At 40.5% G+C, this 22,933-nt stretch overlaps 1 protein-coding gene across 2 annotated transcripts; it reads right to left on the reverse strand.

Annotated features, from left to right (window-relative positions):
- Positions 1-1,146: 1,146 nt before the first annotated feature.
- On the reverse strand, positions 1,147-20,306 carry LOC131334027 (E3 ubiquitin-protein ligase UPL2-like). Of its 2 annotated transcripts, none has more exons than XM_058368891.1 (17): positions 20,059-20,306; positions 19,755-19,903; positions 16,642-16,737; positions 16,356-16,562; positions 9,665-16,178; positions 8,410-9,470; positions 7,673-7,972; positions 7,379-7,583; positions 6,377-6,654; positions 5,966-6,264; positions 4,136-5,255; positions 3,906-4,052; positions 3,700-3,780; positions 3,390-3,615; positions 3,142-3,281; positions 1,871-1,977; positions 1,147-1,423 (listed from the first exon to the last, which is right to left on the reverse strand). In XM_058368891.1, the coding sequence occupies exons 2-17, from the start codon at positions 19,848-19,850 to the stop codon at positions 1,321-1,323; spliced, it is 10,980 nt and encodes a 3,659-aa protein (XP_058224874.1). In that variant the 5' UTR covers positions 19,851-19,903; positions 20,059-20,306; the 3' UTR covers positions 1,147-1,320. The 2 variants fall into 2 exon arrangements, with proteins under 2 accessions (XP_058224874.1, XP_058224875.1); XM_058368892.1 differs by having other exon boundaries at positions 9,665-16,169; positions 20,059-20,219.
- Between the last annotated feature and the right edge of the window lie 2,627 nt (positions 20,307-22,933).

Below are 22,933 nucleotides of genomic sequence, written 5' to 3' on the forward strand. Positions count from 1 at the left end.
TAAAACCACGATATTAGCCTGATCTGCGAATTCAGAGGCTCAACATTGAGCTTACCTAAGCTTGAAGTGGTTGAACCCTTCACATAGTTCTTCAGAATGCCCAGTGCTTCCGCTCTCAATTTCGACAGTGCGGTTGCACTTTCAATCCTCATTTTTTGTGAATTTTACTAGTTTAAGATACGATTCAAAGACAGCTTCGCGCTCATGCTCATCCGTGCACGTGCAAACAATTTGACGGAGAATTTCGAGCTTATAGAAAATGAGAATTACTACGTCACCAACCTCTCTACCCCAAGATAGAGTAAAGAGGCTATTACTTTAATTTTCTCAGGTAAATCATTTTTAGAAAAAATATGATTCAGTGGTTGATTTCAACAATTTTATCGGCCGAATTTCATCTGAGAAGTGATTAGCCCAAAGTAGATCCAAAGATGACAAATGCCATAGAACTTTAAACGGTTAAGCCAAGTTTCGATTTGGTCATAATTATGACCAAGTAGACAAAAATTAGGTTTAGGTTTGATTTCGAAAATATTCCTCCAATTGCTATATGTATTTTGACATTAATAAGGGCAATAAAGAAATATTCTGAATCCAAGAATCTCATAAAAAACAATATCTTGTGACGTGATTAATTTGCAAGACTTTCTTAATTTTTCTACCAAAATAAAAAGCCCCTATACTTGAAAAGAGAATGGCTTTACCATCTGAAAGAAAATAAATAAGAATAAACTGTCAACGGTTTACGCAACTTACTGGAAACCTATAACTTTCCAGCTCAGACGGCCCAACAAAATGACGACTCCCAGCGCAGAGAGCACGAAAAAACGATCATTTTCGAGTGCAGATGTCACTTCTGCCTCTGCTGACAGTTCTTAAAATTCCTCCACAAAATGCATCATTCAAGAGCTCTGGACAATCCAGGATTAGGGATGATCAATGGCAGAATGATTTTCCTAAATGGTTATCTGACCTAGCCCCAGATGTTGAGGCTATTGGTGCCTCTTAATCTTAGCAATAAAACTATTCTCCTTTTGTGTCGAAAAAAGGAAGAGCTCTGGACAATGGCGTAGCAAGTAAATTTGCCAGATTGGAAGCACCAACAGAATCAGTAGACAGCAAAAGAAGAAAGAACGCAAGAGCGAATTGGCATAGCAAAAAACTGCCATAAGCATTTCCCATAGCGACTACACAGTATATGAACACTTAACATGTTATCAACTTGAATATTCAAATGCGACCTTTTACACCTTAACTTACTTTCATGGCGACTTTTGACATGATATATATCTACACCATTACATTGTGTGTGAGCTATTCTTAACCAAATCCGAACCCCTCGTTTGCTTCATGAATGGCAAGCAGCAGTCTCTCCTCTAGATGTTGTTTAGAAGGATACTCCGGTAGATCTAACTGGTTGAAACTGCATCATAAAAAGAATAAATTTATGATGAAGCAAATACACCAAAACAAATAAAAAGTTAGATACGGTCCATTACACGTGAATACATTTCCCACTAACACCCGAGAGAGTTCAACCCAGGTGACCTTACGTGAGATCACAACTAAATTTAAAAATCAAGTTCTCCTCTTCTTTCCTTTTGTATAGGTAAAATGACCCTTTTGTATTAAGTCAGTAATCATTTCACTTTGGTCCAGAAACATAATCCAAATTTGTGGGCTCTGTGGGTCCATTTATAAAGACCTGTATGGTACATAATATAACGGAGCCCTAAAAAATTTGGGGGCCCTGACAAATGCAAGGCTCTAAGGCAAAATGGCCTGGTTTGCTTTAACAGTCAGGCTGCCCCTGGTTCAACTAAACATGCTCAGCAAGAAAGTAACAAGAAAGTTAGAGTTAAAATGCTACCATGTATGAGCAGAAGGCAAGTGCTCGGCACTGCCATAAGCTTTGTGGATCTGAAACTTCTGAGAGCCTGAGATCCCCTGGAGAGCGCTGAATCCTTCTAAAGGCACCTGGAAAAAAAGAACATTGCCTTGGAAAATAGACTTGGGTAACAAATCACAGTGCCATATCAACTACAAACATGCTCACCATAATATGTTATGGAAGAATATGCCACGAGAAATGATTAGGAGATTGGAAAGATCATTCAGCATACAGTTCCCAAATTCCCATCACAAAGCAACAGACCCCAAAAAACTACAGTATGCATACATGCGCTTTCTCTACATGGGGATGGGGCACGTGGCCAGTAAGCAAGTCTAAACACAGAAAAAGGATCCTTTCCTCATGTTGCTTTTACTTGATTATGATACAAATAATGAAATGGAAGAAGACTATGCCTTAGGAAGGTCCAAATAGGAAGACAAGAATAACACTCGTAATGGATATCCCAACAAATATGCCCAGAGATCCAAAAATAGTACATCTCATTGAACTTCTGTGGCAAAACATGTTGTTACCCTCTAATTCCTCAGAAAGATGTCCAAGCATCTTTGTTGGAAAGTGGAAACAGTTGGTCCAGGCCGGCATGGAGAAAAGGTGTACTGTAGCACAAGTATGGCCACTTAAAGCAGGCACATGGAGAACATAAACCTATGGGACGGTTGATGAAGCGGCGACATATTGCAAGTGGTGGATGTAAGAAAATTAAAGCTGCTAAGGACCTTCAGAGATTAGTTTTTCTTCCTCTTGCATCCTGCAGGCATCCACCACTCCTGGAAACTCACAATGGCATAGCCACTGACGAAACTCACCAGGTCGTCCTTTGGTAACATATTTAACTCAAAAGAACTTGTGGCCTATTTCAGGAAGAGATTAAAAAACTACAAAAAGAGGAAAACATCATGCTAAGGATAAATTTTCTCTCTTCCTAATGTTCTCCCCTATTCCCCAAATTAGATACTTTGGAAACACCCATTTATGGCTTATTTATGACACACAGAAATAAAAACTCGAAAAGCTTGATGTATGTCTCACATGCAACACAAATAGAATTCTGAGGTGTACCCTACTATGTCAATTCGGAAAGTGGGTTGATACTTGATATACTTTCAAGCTTAAAAATCACACTTTCTTGTTGCTTCATAGACAGTATTTTTCGTTTCAAATGAGACAATGTTTTAAGTAGCATTCTCCTTATAAAAGGAAATAGAAAACAATTATCGACACCATACCTTTGACGTGCCAGTCACAAACTGCAGAAGACGGGCTTTGTCTTCCTTGCTGAAACTTTGAACCACCTCCCAAAACCACTGGATGACAGGAGATGCAGCACTGTACCCAGAATACTCTGTATTCGCCCTCATGTCATCAACTGAAAGACATTATTATAAAATGACTTGTTAAAAGTGTATCGTTAAGTTTCCATGGGGCTTGGAGAAAATTGAGAACATAAATCATCACTTCATAGAGGCGAACTCACAGTCAATATCTGGAAGCCCACTAATCAACAGCTCCAGTTCCTTATCATTAAAAATTGATATCAAATCACGAGCTATTAGTTCATTGAATCCTTCCAAAAAAGCATTTATTTGAGGACGAATAGCAGTATTTAACCGATGCTCAGCATCCAAATCAACATATTTATGCTTATTTTCCTCTGTAACTCGAATGTTCCGTCCACCGGGGATGAGTTCATAGTCAGTGACCTGCGTTATGTAAATTATTTATAAAGTTGTACAAAAGACGGCTGGGAAAACTAATCATCTCATGAAATTGAAAGAATTCATTACTTCCGTCCTCTCGTATAATATTAGCTTCTCTTCATCAGCATCCTTGCTAAAAGTAAGGTCCAGAACATCCGTGATATCATTCTGAAAAGGTAAACAGGGCAATGAGTGAGAATGTCTGGGTAACAGTGTAATACATCAAGCGTGTGCGTGTGTGTGAAAGAGAGAAAGAGTGATATGACAAGAACATTCAACTATGCATCACACACCTCAAGCATCCACTTGAGGTTTTTAAAGTAATCTGGATCTATAGCTTCAATATCATGGTAAGTAACTTTAACCCCAAGGATGTGCTTGTAGAAGGACCGAGTGAAATGAACATCAAGAAGTTGTCCATCAAAAAGTGCCTTCCCAACCTGAAATGGATAGGGAAAGGCATAAGAAAGAACCATATGCTAAACAACTCAAGCAAGAATGCATTAATGAGAAAGATACTCACAACGCGCCCAACAAACTTAAAGTACGAAAGATGTTCCGTTTGGTAGACAGAGTTAGGATTCGGTTGAAATGTTGAGTCATTGCCCACAGTTGTAAATAGTAGTGCTCCCTTATCGAAAATGACCCTAGACAACAACTGATACCATTCCCTGGTAAGTCCACCTGCATCAATGCCTTCCTCCCCTTGGAAATGAACAGTCAATCTCCCCTTCAAATCCTGAGTTGATCTCATCCGCAATTGATTGTATGAATCTTCAAGTATATAAGCTCTTCTCACAGAAATCCTTAAAGGACTGTGATGATGATCATGTTGGTGCTTTATCTTAGATCTAAAGTGAGCACGTTTGTTGTCAAAATCAATGAACCGCGGAACCTTCAGCATGAGTGATAAAGACTTCTCAAGTAACCCAGGGTTTTGCCGGATAAAGGAATTTAAGAGTTTCCTATGCTTCTCAGAGAACTTCACAAAAGCAAGGTTTTTCTCATCTGCTTTTGAAATAGCCCCTGAAGCTCTCTGCTGACTAGTAGAAGTGGTGGCATCTTCAACTTCAGAAATTACAGAAATACCAAAGTCATGATTTGCACCTGATTGCCCTGGTTGTAATTTCTCACACATCACAAAGAACGATTCTATGTATGGCAAGATGTTCTGAGTACCAGCAGGAAGTGGAGGCACTACACCAGATGGTTTAGGCGAGGAAAGAGCAGATTTATCTAATAAATCAGGTTGGGAATCCGAATAGCTTTCTATTTTGCTTATGCAAGTGCTTAACTCCAGCCACAAAGGCTCCAAAGCTGTGCTGATGTCACCTACCAGAGAAATAGCAGCAGTGAACTCCTTTTCAGAAAGAATTGGATGGTCTTTCTCTTTCTCATTGATTCCAGCAACCAGCGAGCTTAATGCCTGCAACACTCTCAAAATTGCTGCACCATCGGATGATGAAGTAGTGAGCAGTGCCTTTTCCACTTCTCCAAACATGTGTAACTCGCTCATTGCAGACTTCGTTAAATTTTGCACAGAATTAGCAAGCTCGGTGATGAGCAGATGACAGTGGGTTGGAGCAATTGCGACTAACTTCTTTAATACCTCCGAAGCGAGAGCATAGGCATTATCCGACAGCCTGCAAAGAAATGAAATATTATTCAAGTATTAAGAGTGACAGTAAGAAACTAGAACAATTATCAAAGAATTCCGGGAGTTCAGCATTCCCAAGAAGCCAAGGATGACTGAGAAAGGAGCAAGTGACTAAAAGTCTAAAACTGGAATGAAATTTAAGTTGCATACTAATAACAAGAAAAATGTCACAAAAAAGGTAAAATAGTCCACTGCCCCAACAAAGTGCAGAACCATCATTAGTGGAGTCAGAATAGGTGGACAGCAGGGTTAAATTATAGTGGAGTCAAAATTGTACCTATAACATGCGTAAAATACAGGAAAGCATGACAGTGGGGGGAAAATTTGTTCACTTGCAATATTTTCCATCCTCTGTCTATAATACCAGTAAAAATATACCAATCATAAGAGGTTTTTCCAACTCAGTAGGGTCGCTTGACCCCACATTCCACCTGCCCCCTCCACCCTTGGGAACCACAGGGCCAACTCATTTGCATACAATGCCCAGGTTAAAAGCAAACAAAAGACAGCAATGGCAACAGTCGAGATGACATACTTAAAAAGAAATGCAGGAAAGATATCGCAAAACTCATGTTTCGTTGCTAGTTCATTTGTCATATCTGAATTATTTCGGGGATGTAATGTTCGTAATATGTGATTGCAACGCAAGATAACAGCCCATAATTAGAAGAAGTTAGGCTGCAAAGGTCATCATACCCTTCTCGTGCAAGAAGTGAGCATAGAAGTCTAAGTTCTGCTTGTGGTAGGCTATCAACAACAGTTTGAGTATCACAATCTGCATCTGCACTTAAAGCAGAGGGTTTGGAGGAACCATCAGGCTTTGAGGATGTGATATCAGAGCCAGAGGATTTGACACCAGAGCCTGTATTTATTTCAGCATCTGCCGTTGCAATCTGAAGCCCAGATGTTTGTTCCGCAACAGACACCCCAGATGCATTAGACGAACTAGACTTGCTTTCAGCATAATCAATGATTACCTCCAATAGGTGCAGTAGCTGACATAGGAACCAAAAATCGAAACAGATGGAAATAGAACCAACAAAACCAAGTTAGACAATTATACAAGTAAACAAGACAATCGAAATACAACTTTGCGTAAATCATTACCTGTTCAAGATGCGCTATACTTCTCAAATACAGAGGCTGTTTCAAAAGGCTCAAAAGCAATGCAATGGCGAAGTATCCTTCCTGTTGGCTGTTTCCTTCTGCCACGTCATCTTTAAGAATCATCACAGCTTTGCCACGTGCCTTATCAAGATTTTCTGACTCTTGTTGGAGTGGCCGAGGCAGCTTAAACTGAAGCAAAATATTTGCCACATAAGGGTGATTTCGAGCCAAGTAGGTCAGGGTTTCAAGAACACGCCGCGACACCAAAGGCGGTACACCTATAAAGCGAGAGCAGAAAACACTGAAATATGTAAGTACCTCAACAACAACAGCTATAACTTAAAATCATCAGAACCCACAACCAAAGCATTCCTTGGAAAGGAACGAACTTAAGTGTAACCATCCATGCTAAGGGGGCAAAACATAGTCCAGCTCACAGGGGTGTGGGTCCATTTAAGATATCCACAGAGTATTTAATACCTATCAAAAATAAGATTCCCAAGTATTTAAACTCCAGTAAACGAAGGCAATAATTGCAAGAGAATCTCAATATGAAAACAGTTCAAAAAAAACATTGGATCTTAACAATTTGTGCTATCAACACATATCAACGCAGCGCCTCTACTGTGGTGCTGCACCTTTTATTAGGTGTCACATGCCCCTGTTTTCATGAACCTGGGGGTAATGTAACACTCGAGAACAAGCTGTTTGTAGCTTGTCAAATGAAATCAACAATGAAAACCTGAAGCACCATAAAGCCTTACATGTAATTTATTCAGTAAATTTAGATCATAGCAATTAAGTGTAGTCAGTGTAAATTATGCTACGAACTTGTTAAAGTACCACATGGAGATAGGTAAGGGTCACAGTGTTATCAATTTTTTCTAAGATGATGTACATTATAATAAAATCCTGGACCCAAACTTGAACTTAGATATGAGCAATGAGGCAGAAGATATTGCACCTAGCCAACGTATAATAAGAGAGGAATAGAGGTATTACCATCAAAAGATTGAGGCCGTGAATACATAACGTGACTCTGGCAAGCATACAACCTATAAGAAGGCTCAGAGGCACTCGAATTATTGACAGGCTTCCAGATATCGAGCATCAACAAGTCCATCAGGATTTTCACCAGAGCAGATCTGGTTTCACTATTAGCACATAAATTCAAGAGAAGCCTCTGCAACTGACCTTTATAAAGTGGCTGCATGGACAACATAAATCAACACATAGATGCCAGATGACAAGGGGTAATAGAAAACAAAGGAAGAAAATACCACAGCAAGTGAATACCTGAACAACCCGAAGCAGTCGAACCATGGATCTCAGAGCTTCCGTGTCAACCAAAGGAGCCCCTTCAGCTTCAACTGGCTTACTTCCCATAGACCTACGAGCAAGGATTCCACCAGCTCTATCCAAGCTAGAACCAATACCTTCACCGCGTCGAGACGACTCACCCCTTCGGTTTCTAGGGTACATACCGAACAATGTTCTATTATAACGATTTGCAAATCTTTCACGCAACATATTCGCCTCCGCAACAAGGGCAGGTGTGAGATTGGCAAGAATATCATGAGAAGACGTCAAGAGTACCTAAGAAAAAACACAAGCAATTTCATACTACTTTTCAGAGACAGAAATATGGAATTCGGATTCATGTGACAAGTGACAAGGCCACTAATGAAATACTGCATTTAGAAGCCAATTTAATACACAATTTAGAGAAAAATAGAGTTGTAATGCTGGGATCTTATGAAGAGAAGGGTGATTTTTTAGAAAGCCATACACTAAAATGTTAGCGGGTTTCGTTCTTATTATTCTTTTACTTTCCATTATATGCGTAATCCTGCCAAACGGTAGTTTAATACAAAAACACAAGGCTGAGTGTATCTATAAAAATCCCCACTCAAAACCCTATTTCTTGGTTCTCTTCTCTCCACATCGTCTCTTCATATACACCCTAGTTCCACTTTTAAGTTTTAACTGGTCAACTAAATACAATAAGAATTACTCTGAAATAACCAACATACCTCTTCACGCAAATCTGATGGAAATGTGGCAATTATGGAGACGGTGTCCATTTCCACAGGTTGGCCTTCAAGTTCCTGTGATTGATGAAGTCTTTGTGCCTGTTGTTGTGCAAGAACTTCTTCTCTGATGTCAGGCGGAAGGGCTGCAAGAAATTCTGGATCTATTTCCCCAGCATTTTGTGGTTCTGCATTTGAATGCTGCCTCTCTTGACCCTGTTGTGCAGAAAGAACTTCGCTACGCAACTCCTCAGGGAGGGCGTCTAGGAATGCAGGGTCAATTGATCCAGAACCACCATCACCATTCGCCGGCAACTCCTCTGCTTGACCGCCCTGATCTGCTTCTTGGCTAGGATTTTCAGAAACTTCTGTCAAACTGTGAAGAGGAGCATCTCTGCCGCTTACCGGTGTAGAATTTCCAAAAGACACATTTGCCCTCCTTGAAATTTGCCTTTCTCCAATACCATCATCGTGGCCATCGGCGCTCCCGATTTCAACATCCAGACTACGGAGGCTCTCCCCCAAAGTAGCACCACTTCCACTGCTTTCTTGGCTCACTGCTTCAACATCTCGAACATTTGAATCGCTTTGTTCAAACTGCATTCCAACAGATTGAGAGTGTGTACTTGATGCATCCATTTCCTGTAGAGATTCACTTGCAGTAAGCCTCATATCAGCATTATCAGAACCATCCATTGGGACAGACGAGGGCAGAGGCACATAATTGTTTTCAGTGTTTCCATTGTTCTCAGCAGGAGTTTCAGGTGTCATCCCAGCAGATTCTTGAAATTGACTGACCTCATTTTTACTTTGAGGTTCTGAGGGCACCGTGTTCTCGTCAGAAGGTTTCTCAGGAGTTGGACGTCTTAACTGGGAAACAAGAAGATCTTCAAGCCCTTGGGGAACTGCAGATGGATTTGATCCACCAGTTTGCGGGTTATCTTCTGTCCACAAATTAAATCGGTGTCCATGACGCCCATTCCTCAGTGACCGGAAAATAGCATCTAGACGTGATGGGGTGTTTCCAGAGTTTCGATCAGAAGAGCCAACATCCCTGGTATTAACTGAAGCAAACCAAAAATGATGACAAAAGGAGGAAAAGGGATCAGATGTCAAAATCTGAAGAACAATATTTTACAAGACTACGAGGCCTTAAAGAATATACAACCCAAAAAAACTAGGATGAAAATATAAGGTGTCGGAAGGCAATTTAATAAATAGTAAAAGAACAGGGGACCAACTACGAGTTAGAGTTTACCTGATTGCCTGAGGGGAGCTGTGTGCAGTGACGAAGTAGGTTCCACCAGTAGTGGATGCTGTGATGGGGCAGCATTGTCTCCAGTTCTCCCCAAGAGATTATAAATTGACGTAGTACGCCCCTGGCGCCTAGAGCCAAACACTTCAACAGGCATCACATGAAGAGTTTCATTGGCGATGCTATGATCTCTACCAAAAACCTCAATATGGTCAAAAACATTTATCCCATTGATTCCCTCCTCAAGCCTAAGTATAACTCCATCCTCTTCATCATCATCGTCATCGTCATCGTCTTCCTCCATCACCTCCTCATCAAACTCATCCTCATCAATTTCATGGTCATCCTGATCGGTGTCTGGATGTGGAAGGTGATGAACTTCATCTTCTTCCAGATCATTATGTTCCTCATCGTCCTCATCTTCATCCTCATCCACATCATCTTCGTCGTCCCCTGACATATCCTCATCATCATCCTCATCACCAATATTCTCTTGGTCACGTGGTTGGATATCAAATCTAATCCCCACTGTATCACGGCCATTTTCAAGACCACGCATGCCCTCAGGAGTTTCATGCATATACTCATCATCTTCGGCCGTAGGTGGAAATCCCCCATCAAGATCCTGGTCATGTTCCATATCATCAGTAACAGCTTCAGATCCACCATATGCATGGGCAGTCTCAAAAGATGCCATGCGATCAACTGCCACGGAATTTTCATTACGTTGAGAACTAATTTCTATGGACTGGGATATGTCACCGCTGTTATCTATTCCTTCACGTGGATTCTGATCAGGAGGAGGTTTTGTTGAATTTTCAGCCTTGCTAGAGTTAGAATCAGAAGCCTGGACATGTTCCTTGGTCACTATCTCAAGAACTTTAACAAGCCCTGTAACAACTTTGGGAGCTTCAGCATGGTCCAGGTCTAAAACCTGGAGAGCACGTGTCAATGACGTCACCAGACCAACATCAATAAAAGTAGCAGATGCTTCTGCCGAAATGTATGAACCCGTGGGTGTTCGTGCTGCAACTACATCATTGAGCAGATCTACTAATGAAGGGATATCATTTCCTGGTGGCCTAAAACCAGTAGAAGAATCTATAAAGTCATTGAAGACATTGGTGATTTCGAGGAAAACTCTCTTCCTTGCCTCTGTGGACCGAACACAAGATGCCACTAAAAACTGGCTAGCCCTGCTCGCTAATTTGTGCCTCCAGTCGATATCGGTCTTCTTTTCCTTCTTTGAACCTCTAGAGTAGGGGAGAAACTTGTGGAGAAAATGGTGAAATATTCCACCAGTGCAGTGACCAGCAGGACCTCGTTGAGGAGGGCCCCTGAAACTACTAACTTCAGCATCTCGACGGAGCAAAACATGAATGGACGAAGAATACGTCAAGAGAATCTCTGTCAAAAGCTTCAAAAGGAATACAATCTTCGCCAATGCTGCAGAAAGTTCCTGGTTATTAGCCTCATCCTCTTCAGATAGAGTAACAACAGCCTTACCTTTCCCCTTGTTCACGCTCGCATCGATATCCATGTCCACTGATGAAGAGGTATCCCTCACCAAAGAGTCTTCTTTCAAGGGCGGTACAAAAGTTATAACTGAATCTAATAGAAGCTCAACCACATTAACAAAACTCTGAGGGGGTTTTCGATGGCCTTTCACATTCTTCGAATTAGCATCAGAAAGTTTGCTAGTCCCATTCCCAGGAGTCTGTGCTTTCTCTTTCTCCACTGTTTTTTCTCTCTCTTTTTCTTTCTCTTTGAGTTTATCCTTATCCCGATCTTTCAGCAGGACAATATACGGCCTCTCACCCACCATCTCAACTTGGCACACAGACTGAGCAGCCTGCATAAATATCACTGGATCCCGCAAGATGACAGAAGTCAAATTTAAGAGAAAGCTGCGGGGGGTAAGTCTCCCATTTGATTGTCGGTTAGCAGCGGTCACAACACTGTGTCGTATCTCAGATTCCATTGCCAGCTGGAGAGTCTGGGGATCTTCCAGTATATGACGAATTATTGTAGCAGCTATACTGTCAAAGCCAACGAACAGGCTACTTGTTGGCAAGGAAAGCAGCAAGGGCAAACCCCCAGCATCAAGAAAACTAGAAGCGACAGAATGCGTTCTAGTGAGAGTAGAACATAGCTGCAAAACAGCATGCATGGTTTCAGAAGGAAGCTGGTTCCTAATAGCACCACAAGCAATCTCAATAAGTCTTTTCTGTTCCTCTATATTTATGTTCTTTACAGAGCATCCCAAAACTGACTGCAACTTGTTCTGCTTATCCTCGTCAATTGCTATAGATGTCTGATGGCCACCAACATCATCCTTTTTCAACAGCTCTGAAATATCACCATTCAACTTTTGATCCACTTGCAACAGCCGATCAATTGCAAGAAAAGCTGATGTTACCCACTTTGGAGCTTGGGATCCATCCCCTTCACTTGAATTAGACACCCAGTCTGAGAGTAAATCTGAGGCAACCTTCACAACACCAGTTTTAGAGGCAACTTCTCGGGCTGCTGCATCTTCATGAAAAATTAGAGCGAGAACATGAAAAAGAGCATACAGCATGTTTCCATTTCCACTCTCCGAAAGCTTCACCTGCTCTACAACATAAGAAATAACATTTGACCTGCATTGACCTTCATTTTGGGAGCATATCATAACTAAAAGGTCTCGAACTGGAAAAGCCAGAGATTCTTTCATTTGTAACAGCTTCGTGCATGTAGATAATAAGTCCTCAACAGGAGGCGGTTGGACCATCTCCCCTTCAATATGCTGACTATTTTCGTCAGCAACATCTTCCTTTGTTTCTGATCCAGAATTCCCAAGTGACATGGCCAGAGCGCGAGCGAGTTCGTCGTCTTCTTGGGCTTCCTCGGGATGCGAGAATAACCATTCCATTGCCAGCTCCACACTATTTGATCCAACCTGCCTTAAAGCTTCTTCCGCTCTGGACCTGGAAAACCCCATCTCCACAATTGTTGCAATGGTTGATTCATTTGGTGGAGGACCACTGGCGCGAGGCCCACCGCTGCTAGAAATGTTTTTCACCTCAATACCAGAATAAATATGCCGAATTATCGAAACAACAGCCGCAATGAAATCATAGGTGCAATCAGTAAACTGAGGATGAGTCCAAACAGGTAGCACTGCCTTAAGCACCATGGATTGAAGGATCTTAACAAATGTCTCTGCATCCCGTGGGAACGGAATATCCCCAATTATAAGAGGCTGTATGAGCAAGTGCTTCGTAAAAGGAGACAAAATGAAAGATGAAGTCACCAAGTGGTCCATTAATTTTCCATAGCTGGCCAGGGGACCATAAATCCAAGCATGATCTGTTTCTTCTTTGACATCCTGCTTTGAAATCCCATCATCAGTCTCCATTGGGGAAGCAGGAGCCCTATTTAGTGAAAAAAGCAACTGACTGGTGGCTTCAAATGTGGTCAAAACTGATTGAACAACCCCACAGCCATATAAACAATTTACCAAAACCGGATTGCACGAATCTGGCTTGTCCAGTAGAATAAAATCAATGAAATCAATAACCTTGCCAAGGTAGCGGCACTTAGTTGACTTTGACACGTCTGATCCAGGGGAATTCATGTGGTCCAGCGCAATGGTTGCGAAGGCAGAAGCCACCGATTTTGAAGAAGGTGATACATTCAGCGTATCATCCCGTCGACGAGATGGAAGCAACATTACTTTTCCCAATTCTTGAAACAAATTGGTAATGTGAAAAGAAAGGGACTTCACCATGTCACAACAAGAAGAATAATAGGATCTCTGCTTATCATCTTCCTTTCTACTACTGTCAACGCCATCCAAAGAAGCAGACTGTTGCGAATGATGACTGGCTCCAAGCCGTAGACTTGGAGGAATATCCATACCCTGCCTTTGCTGAAGACCAGAAGCACGACTAAGATCACGGTACAGATTTATAAGGTCAAAAAACTGTGATTCAAAACTCCATCCTGACATCCTTCTTCTCAGCAACGGATCCAGAAACTGTCTAAAGGAATTGAATCTTTGCTCTTCAGCTTCATTTGGATTAGACTCTGATAGTTGTGACTCAGCACCAGAACCAGCAGCAGTATCGTCCTCCGTCTCAAAATTAGCATCTTCCAGTAGAGCAATTTGCCATAGAACTTCACGGTGAACACGACCTATGTCATCCAGTACATCCTTGCCTTCATTTCCAAATTCAGTAAGCAATGCAGTTACCCAACGGTTGTCCTTTGAGGCAGCAAGAAACAAAAGGAATTCGACCAGGAAAAGGGAGGGAAATATTTCACTATCTGGAGAAGCCGTCCTAGGGTCCAGTAGAAAGGCTCCTGGAGTGATACTAAATCCAGTCAAAGCTTTCTTAAGATGATCCCTGAGAGAGGAGCAGAAAGCACGACCCAAAGGAGCAGAATGATGTTGAGTGAAGCCCTTGAAAACCATGGTGCTATGTAAAGCAATAGACATCCCTTCAGATGACTGCACGATACTCGGCCGCAATAGAAGTTTAAGTAAAGCTTCAATCCCTGACTTCTCCACAAATAACCGACAGGTTTCAGCATTTTCCATTGTCCTGTGAACTAGAACCATCACATGAAAGATACATACTTGGATAAACTGCTCATCACTGATGCCTTCTGCAGTGGAATCTGTTGAACTACCCAGGCTGCAAGAAGCTTCATTTTCCTTGACTTCAGAATCCATTTCCATTCCCGTACTCCCACCGACTTTTCCGGATGATACTGCACAACCATCTCCTATGGAAGCAATTTTATTAACAATCTCAATGATTAGATCAACACCAGTGCCTCTCAGAGAAGATACATGTCGCAGGAGCTCCTCCACAGCATTTGCCAAAGGGACAATACCTTCATTCATTGCTACTATATATTTCTTTGAAGTGAAGACATCAACAAGGAACCGTAACGCAGAAGTTTCTTTCACCGCTTCCAAGCCTTTGGCATTAAGACAAATGGCACCAAGACCATTAGGAATGCAAGTGAGAGCCTTTGACGAAGGGAGAATTCCAGCCACTACTGAAGCTAAAAAAGCATCCGGAAGACCCAATTCATGTAAGGCAGGAAAGGACGTAGGGTCCTTGTGAATAATTTCACTCATTACAGTCACAGCTGAGGAATAAATTTCACCTCCAAATTTGTCCACATTTTTGAATATCAACGACAGAGTGGCTGGCAAGGAAGCATCATGGGAGTTCTGGGACCTTGTAGTGTTTGCCGGTGCATAAGTAGCAGACCCAAGGGCCTTCAACAGAACCCTAACCAGTCTTTTCTGTGCATACAACTGATCATCATTGTACCTTGAGCATTCAACAACCATCAAATTATCATTTTCTCCAGCCAAACCAATGGCCCTATTAACTTCTATCTCTAGTCTATGGGTCAAAAGCTCTACTCCCCCCAAATCTTTGAAAAGCGTTACTGCTGTATTACTGTAGTCCATGAGCTTTTGTAAGGTTTTCACAGCAAGACACACAAGATGCATATGCATAGGGTCAGAATCCTCCAAAAGCGGTAAGAACGTTGGAACCATACCTGACCCTCGGACAACACTCCCAGAAGTTGAAGAAGATATAACATGGAGCAGATAGAACTGTAGAAGTGCCTCAACAAATGCAATGGACGATGGGTCATTGGAATTATGCAGTGAAAAAATGGCCCTCTGCAGCACATTCAGCAGAATCATGCGGTTCGCTCCAGCAAAACTAATGCTTGATCCACTTAAGATCCGTGCCCGTTCATGAGATGATGCATATGCAGCTAATTGAGCCCCCAAGGCATGCATTGCAAGTGTTCTAATGGTTCCAGGAACAGTCCCTTCAGACCTCACAATCCTGATTAGCTCATTTGTATACTCTGGCTCATTAGCGAAAAAGGACACTAGTTCATCATGAGCATCACTAGACTGAACAAGAACAATGAATGCCAGAAGACAGACCCGACTGTAGAGCCTGCATATTCTAGGAGAACAAAAGGCATGAGCATATCTGATTCTGGTAAGCAAGGAGAATCTGTGCTCAGGAGGTACATTGTACTCCTCAACACACTGCTTCATTAGAACTAGATCCTCCTCCTTCCGCAAATGGAGATCCGGAAGGTGAATGACACACCCTCCAGAAGACTTTGAACCATCACCTTCTTCCCCAGTAGATTGGGAATTGGCACCATGGAATTCGAAGTAAAGTGTTGATCCCAACCGGTACTGGGACTTGTCACAGTCATTGGGTGCATCGGATGGGAACAAGCACAGCCCTTCCTCTTGGGTCCTTTCATTTGCCATAACACATGAATACAAACCCAAACCTTCTTCCTTGCTTCCCCATCCCTGTGCTAGAGACAGAAGACAGCTGTTCACGGAGCCACATCCAACTGATTTACCACTCACGTGTAGTTTGGAAGGATTTATTTTCACCAATGCAGAAAGAGTTTCCAAGGTAGCTATTAGAATGTCAGGATCTGTTGATGCAAGCAGGACCTTGAAATGCTGAAAATAAACAAGAAGAAAGTGTTGTGAAGGGGAAAAGACTTGCAGATTGTTACAATGAAAAATATAACAAAACATCATAAGTTATGCACTGAAAGAATCAAAATACAGATCAGATTCAAATCGAACTTCTTTTCCTAACAAAGAATAGTTGCAAGTCAATCATCTCTGACTTACCTCCAGACCACTAAATGAACTTTTGTTATGGCAATTCTCTAAAATTATTTGCATCACTCGTAGAACTTGTAAAACTGCTTGCTTTGGAAAAGGACTATCATCTTCTAGGCTATTATCTGTCAAAAGGAGATCACTCCTACAGGACAAGTATGTCTTAAAGTACGTCTCAAAATGCAGAAACAGTGGCCTCCAGTGATGAAAATTCCCCTGAAAACCAAGAACGAGTAAGTGAATGGCCAAATTGGTAAAAGAGTGAAACAATATTAAATAAGTAGAAGGAAATAACCTTGCCATACTCCCAACGAAATCCAGAAAGGGGTATTGCTATATCCTGTAATGGACTTTGGATCACCTTGTCGATGAATGCTTTTATTTTAGGAGGCTGCAATAACAAATACAAATCCATTCAAGTTGCTCTTTCGCATTGAAACAACCATTATCAAAGCATAAAGAAAACGGCGCAACGAAGAGACAGCATGTAATGACACCGATTCTGTCACCTTTAATTCATCTGTTTAGTTTATGAGATGGGATGGGACAGGGAGCAGCTGCTAGCAAAATGGGTAATTCCTTTGCTTTATGGTTTTTTATCTAGTCATTCTAACATGTTCTATGGCAGTCATAAACGAAAGGCAGGAGTAATTTTTTTCCCCTTCTTTTGGTGGTTTTCTTGTTTTTTGTCCCCTCTTGGGCTGTGTGTTTGCGTGGATGTAGAGGAGGAAACAATGTTCTAACTCCTAGAAATGCTTCATTGCTTCTAACTCCAAGTTTCTTAAGCCAACGGCATCCTTAGGCCAATCTGGTAACCCTGGCTGTTAAGATGGATGGACTCTTCCAAGTTGTTGTCATGTCTGTGCTAGACACCAGACACCAACATGTTAGATAAGATATGATATCCCATTATCTTTTCCTTTATTAATGTTACACGTTTCAAAGTTCAAACACCAGGAAACACATCTCTGTACCTTAAAGACATGACGCATGGAATAAGCAGAGCTTCTACAAAAAAAATTGATGTCTTTTATATAACGTATAAAATTCTTTCCAATGGCTAATGCAGGAGACGATCAACTACGATTCGATATAATACAACAAAGCAAAAAGAATATGACTATCGGGGTATATACCTCAATGCGTAAACAGTATTGTCTATTCTCGTGTCCATTTCATTTTACAAGAAAATTGCCTTCGCATGTCTCTATTACATGATAATATATCAATGTCCTTTGTCCCAATTCATGTTCCTTAGCTTGGCTACATTCACAAATTGGAAACGGACGTTGCCTTTTGTTTTTAATGCAACATGAACAAATCTTCCTCTTTTATAATATAATATGTAGTTAGGTCATATAAACTTATTCTTGGGCGCAACAGCTATCCAAATCTTCCTATAGAAAGGAAAAGATGGAGCATCTGGGCTAAATGATTATATAAAAGAAAAGCTTGCACGAGAAAATCGCTGAAGGATGATGTGACCAGACCGTACTATTTCTAACATGCAGTCGAAAATTATCAAGGATATTCACGGTCGTTGAGAATTCATACGAAACTAAAGTTCCATGAAATTAGGGACGTGTGAGAAAGTTCCACAGAAATAGTGCAAACATGATGGATCAAACCAATCTACACAAATGTGGAAAGAAGTCAAAGGAAGAATTACCAACCCAAACATCCTCCCAAAACTGAATGCACTAACCAACCGCAACTAACCTTTAAAGGCAAGAACCTTGGGCGATCGACTGTCCAGTCGCCCCCTATTAAGGAGGAATACACCATTTTTTAGGTGTGATACATGCCCAGGGATGTCACGTCTTGATGAACGCCCCCTCTCTAATGTAATATTGACCCTTCTATTTTCTCTACAGCCCTCTCATTAAGTGTTACTGATGGTCATACCTAATTTAAACACTTGGATCCTCAAAGTTTTGTCATATTTGCAGAAACAAAACTTACATTAACTTGAAAAGTAAGATGTCTAGCCTTTATTTATCAGCAACACTTTAACCTTCTAAATGAAGGGGAGATAGATTCCATATTTTTCATACTAAGTACATTTTTGATTTACTTACAATATCTAATTTATGACTGTTGTAAAACCTACAAATAAGTGTTTACAAGGTGTTCCCATCCCCATCATTACCTTTTTGAAAATTATCCCTATACTATTAAGATTTAAAATCATGAAGGTCTTTTCCTTAGACACAAAACAACAGATACTCAAACATGAAACATCTAACATAGCCTCTCTGTAAGGTCAATCAAGGAGGGGTTAACCCACAAAGCAAGCAAAGCAATCTTGACAGTCCCTTGACTCATGCCTCCAGGCCACATTCCTCTAATGACTCGAGAAGTGGGTTTCTATCCTCCATTCCTAGTCTAAGAGACCATTGAAGTATTTGGGATGGCAAAAACCAGCATATAACGGCTCTCTTGGGATGAACAAGGCGTAAGGGAGTTATGAGCCAACAGAACTCCCTCTTTGCCATGCCAAGCAGCCATTCCACAGGAGTGACAGAGCTGAGACACCACGGCCCAAAGTGAGGATGCTCTTGTCATGCTCCGAGTCCCAAACTACCGAGGACTCATGTTGCAGATTGCAGCTTAAGTGACAAGGGCACTGGCAAGGTAGGCACCATACTTGAGTGTTGATGTGTCATGGGGCTTATGCATGTGATTAGATATTCAAATGCCCGTAAGAATCATGAACAATAACCAAAAGTATCCCCTACATTGTCCTAACAACTAAAGAACACTAAATTACAGTGGCAAAGACCATTGCTACAACTTTACAGCGAAAACATAAAGTAGATACATGTTTCCAGTATCATCAATCAAGAACCCAAACGAGTATGAAAACAAACAAAATTCCTGCACATACCAAACCCCATTTTTTGGCAATAAGTAATTAAAAGATAAAATGTCAATCAAACCCCAGGCACAAAACAATCAACTGCCAATCCAGATGTAACCATAACCTCTCAGTTCCACAACTAACCAATATCTCTAGACATAAACATAGCCTACCAGTAGAACAAATAACAAAACAAAATTCCTGCACTTACCAAAACCCATTTTTGTGCATAGTTATTAAAAGATGAAACCCTAAACCATCAGTACCATAAATAACCCATATCTAACCCTAGCCTAACAGTAGAACAAATTCCAAATGAGCAGTATCTATATGCATACATACATAGAGGCACAAAACAATCAACTACCATTACAGACGAAACCCTAACCTATAGTAACACAACTACCCAATATCCGCACATATAACCCAAACCTATCAGCAATACAAATGAGCAATATGTAGATACACCGCAATATCTACATACACATACAGGTCGTATGCAGATAAAACTATAAAGATAAATCAAAGAGCAAACACGAATAACTCACAGGCTCCGAATCAAGTTTAACCGAGGGACCGATAGCGCCTTCCGTGGATAGCAGTTGCCGTAGCCTCGACGGCAAGCTCGACCGTAAGGCCGTCATCTCGCCTTCACTTATCTACCTGTACACACTGCAACAGCTACATACACATACACCTGCGTACATAAATCGAAACAAAGTCACAATCTCAGATTGAGCGAATAAAATAATCGAACAAAATAGATAGGGCTTATTCGATTGAACGAGGAAATCCGCTACGAGGTCAGATAGAGATAGATGCGTGTACACCTACGTAGAGAGAGAAACAAACCCGGTTGCTAGAGAGAGAGGATCGGTTCACGTCGGATGGTTCGGGACGGAGAGGAGCGAGATATGAAGTGACTGTGAGAGAGATGTGGAGAGAGAGAGAGAGAGCGAGGGGGGGGGGGGGGGGGGGAAACCTCAAAGCGAAGAGAGAGAGAGAGAGAGAGAGAAGAGAGAGAGAGAGGGTTTGTACTGAATGTGTGTGCGTATTGTTTAACCCTTGGAACGAAGGAAGGGGGGGTGGGGCGTTTCTATGAAGTCTTGAGGAAAACGATAGTCCACTTTATATAGGAGAGACTAGGTAGAACCATAGAGTATATCCCTTCCTCCCCTTCCTCTCAAGTTGCCCAGTATTTCTACCCTTTCCATAGTTTGGTTTCACTGGAATTCTTTTTTTCCGGTTAGTTCCGTTAAGGTTCTTATTTTATAAATATTTAATTTTTATTTTATGAGTCAAGTTATTCTCTTATAATACATGATCATTTTTCTTAGTAGAATAGAGTCTGATTTTCACATTTCTTAGTTTCACGCTCCTTTTTTTGACTTCTTGCGATATGAATTTAAGATGTTATCATTTGAAGTATGAAAGAGGGTACATATTAAAGGTCAATTTTGTAAATTCACATCACAAGAGGACAGAAAAGAAGTGCGGTTATAAAAAAGGAGTGAGAAAATTAATTACTACTACCTTTTTCTTATTCTTTGTCCTTAGATTGGAATTAGGGCGAATAAACGAGCCAAAATAGGCGAGTCGTGTCGGGCCAAGTGGTAGATTGGAATGGGTTCCTGTTGTGCCTTGATAGTCGAGCCAAGTCGGGCCAAACAGTAAACTGTTAGGCTTATATAAAACTCATTTGAAGTCCGTTGGTCTGATCTAAACCATTCATTTTGTTGAGCCTGACAAATTTGTCATTTATATAAAATATAAAGTTGATCGGCACATACATGAACGAGTTCACATTTTACTTGGAAATTTTTTTATCATATGCAACCAATCCCAGTAGGTTGCTACAATTTAGTTGTGTTTTTTTTTTTCTTTTATCGCTTTCCTACAATTTAGTTTGAAAACTTATGTTTCAGAATACATTCAAATTTGACTTATCTAAGCCAATTTCATACGAGTTCTACTCGAGCCGATCACAAGCTCATCACAAGAAGTTTGAATTTTTTAAAATATTATCAGTTAAATGAGTCGAGTAGTAGTTTGTTAAAATTTGTTTCAAAACTTTTAAGTTTCAAAAAAAATATCGAAGCGTATTTAATATTATAACAAATTGATAGCAATTGATTTTTGATGTTGAATAACTTAGTTCGCACATCAGCAAACATAGTTTAATTTTGCCGTACAATTAGGGCTTATGGACTCAAATCAGAATTTTATTTTCACTATTTGATTTGAATATTTGATAGGTCTCCATTTGTACGCCAATCATTAAAAATTGCAACAACATAATTCTATTACGATTGACTTTTGTACTTATACTACAATTGGGCATCAAAATATATGTATAACAAGTACCACTCATGAATGATTTTTACATTAGGGCACAAATAAGGATTACATTGACCTCATATCCTCTCTTTTTTCGAAAAAGCTATAGGTACCGACACCAATAGTTATCGACGCCCTCCGTAGGGAAATCATACCAATAGTCGTGCCAGGCCACCTCCGGCCACCGGACGACCGATCTAAACCGTCCAAAAATTCTAAAAACAAAACGAGGGGCCTATAGCAAGAATCAACAGCATCCGATGTGTGTAGGGTGCTTGATCTCAACGCCCTATTTTTTGGATGTTCAGATCAAGCACCCTACACGAAAAATAGGGTGTTTAGATCAAGTACTCTACACACATCGGATGCCGTTGATTCTCCCAATAGGCCCCTCATTTTTTTTTTTATAATTTTTGGACTGCTCGGATCGGCCGTCTGGTGGCCAGAGACAGCCTGGTGCAGCCTTTGGTACAATTTCCCTACGAATGGCGTCGGTACCTATAGCAGGACTCCGTTTTTTTCCCTTTTTCGAACAAAAGGAAAAAAAGTACTACCAATAACCAATTTAGAGCCCGTTCCAGAACACCTTCTTAAAAAATAAGTACTTATTTCACATTTTCAAACTAAAAAATAATGTAAATAGAAAATAATTTTTTGATTTTTTTTACACCGTATTAAAGATCTCAATATGATCTTTCAAACAAGATTCATATTGCATATTTTTTGATTTCAATAAATCCATCATTTTTGAGCTTAAAATTGCCTTCTTAAAAAATAAGTACTTATTTCACGTTCCGGAACGGGGCCTTGCTAATGTAATGTCACATCGACCACTCAACTCTAACCTCTAATCAATCTTATGGTTAAATTTTGGACGGTGAAGCAATTTGTGTAAGGAAAAGAAAAAGTTAAGTACTGATACATTGCCACAAATTCAAGAACTTTTGTCTTCGTGCTTTGGGATGATATGAGTGATTGTTATTCTATTCATCTAGGCAGGGGATCTGGGGTGCTGTAGGCCCCGTTCGGCCAAATAAGTTAATTGAATATTTTTATTATTATTATTTTGTATTTGTTAATTTTTTCGTCAATTTTTCTGGGATTATTATATCGTCATGGCAAGAGGAATTTAAAAAGTAAAAAATTAGTATCCAAACCTAATTTTTTTTAAATAAAGACAAAAATAAACCAATAAGTCAATTTTTTCATTTTTATTCAAACAAAATTGGATTTCAATCATAATTTTTTTACTTCTTTAAATTCCTCTCATTATGACGATGCAATAATCCCAAAAAAATTGACGAAAAACTAACAAATACGATTTTTTTTTTGAAATAAGGACAAAGAAATAAGCCAACTGACGGGGCCGTAGTGCGCGTGAAGGGCGACA

The sequence above is a fragment of the Rhododendron vialii genome, chromosome 7a, assembly GCF_030253575.1.
Source record: "Rhododendron vialii isolate Sample 1 chromosome 7a, ASM3025357v1".
NCBI classification, from domain to species: Eukaryota; Viridiplantae; Streptophyta; class Magnoliopsida; order Ericales; family Ericaceae; genus Rhododendron; species Rhododendron vialii.

Coding starts and splice junctions, on each gene's coding strand:
- LOC131334027 (XM_058368891.1), bottom strand. CDS start 19,850: ATGACGGCCTTACGGTCGAGCTTGCCGTCGAGGCTACGGCAACTGCTA. Junction 16,179..16,355: donor GTTCATTTAGTGGTCTGGAG/GTAAGTCAGAGA, acceptor GTTTATTTTCAG/CATTTCAAGGTCCTGCTTGC. Junction 4,053..4,135: donor TTAAGTTTGTTGGGCGCGTT/GTGAGTATCTTT, acceptor TATCCATTTCAG/GTTGGGAAGGCACTTTTTGA.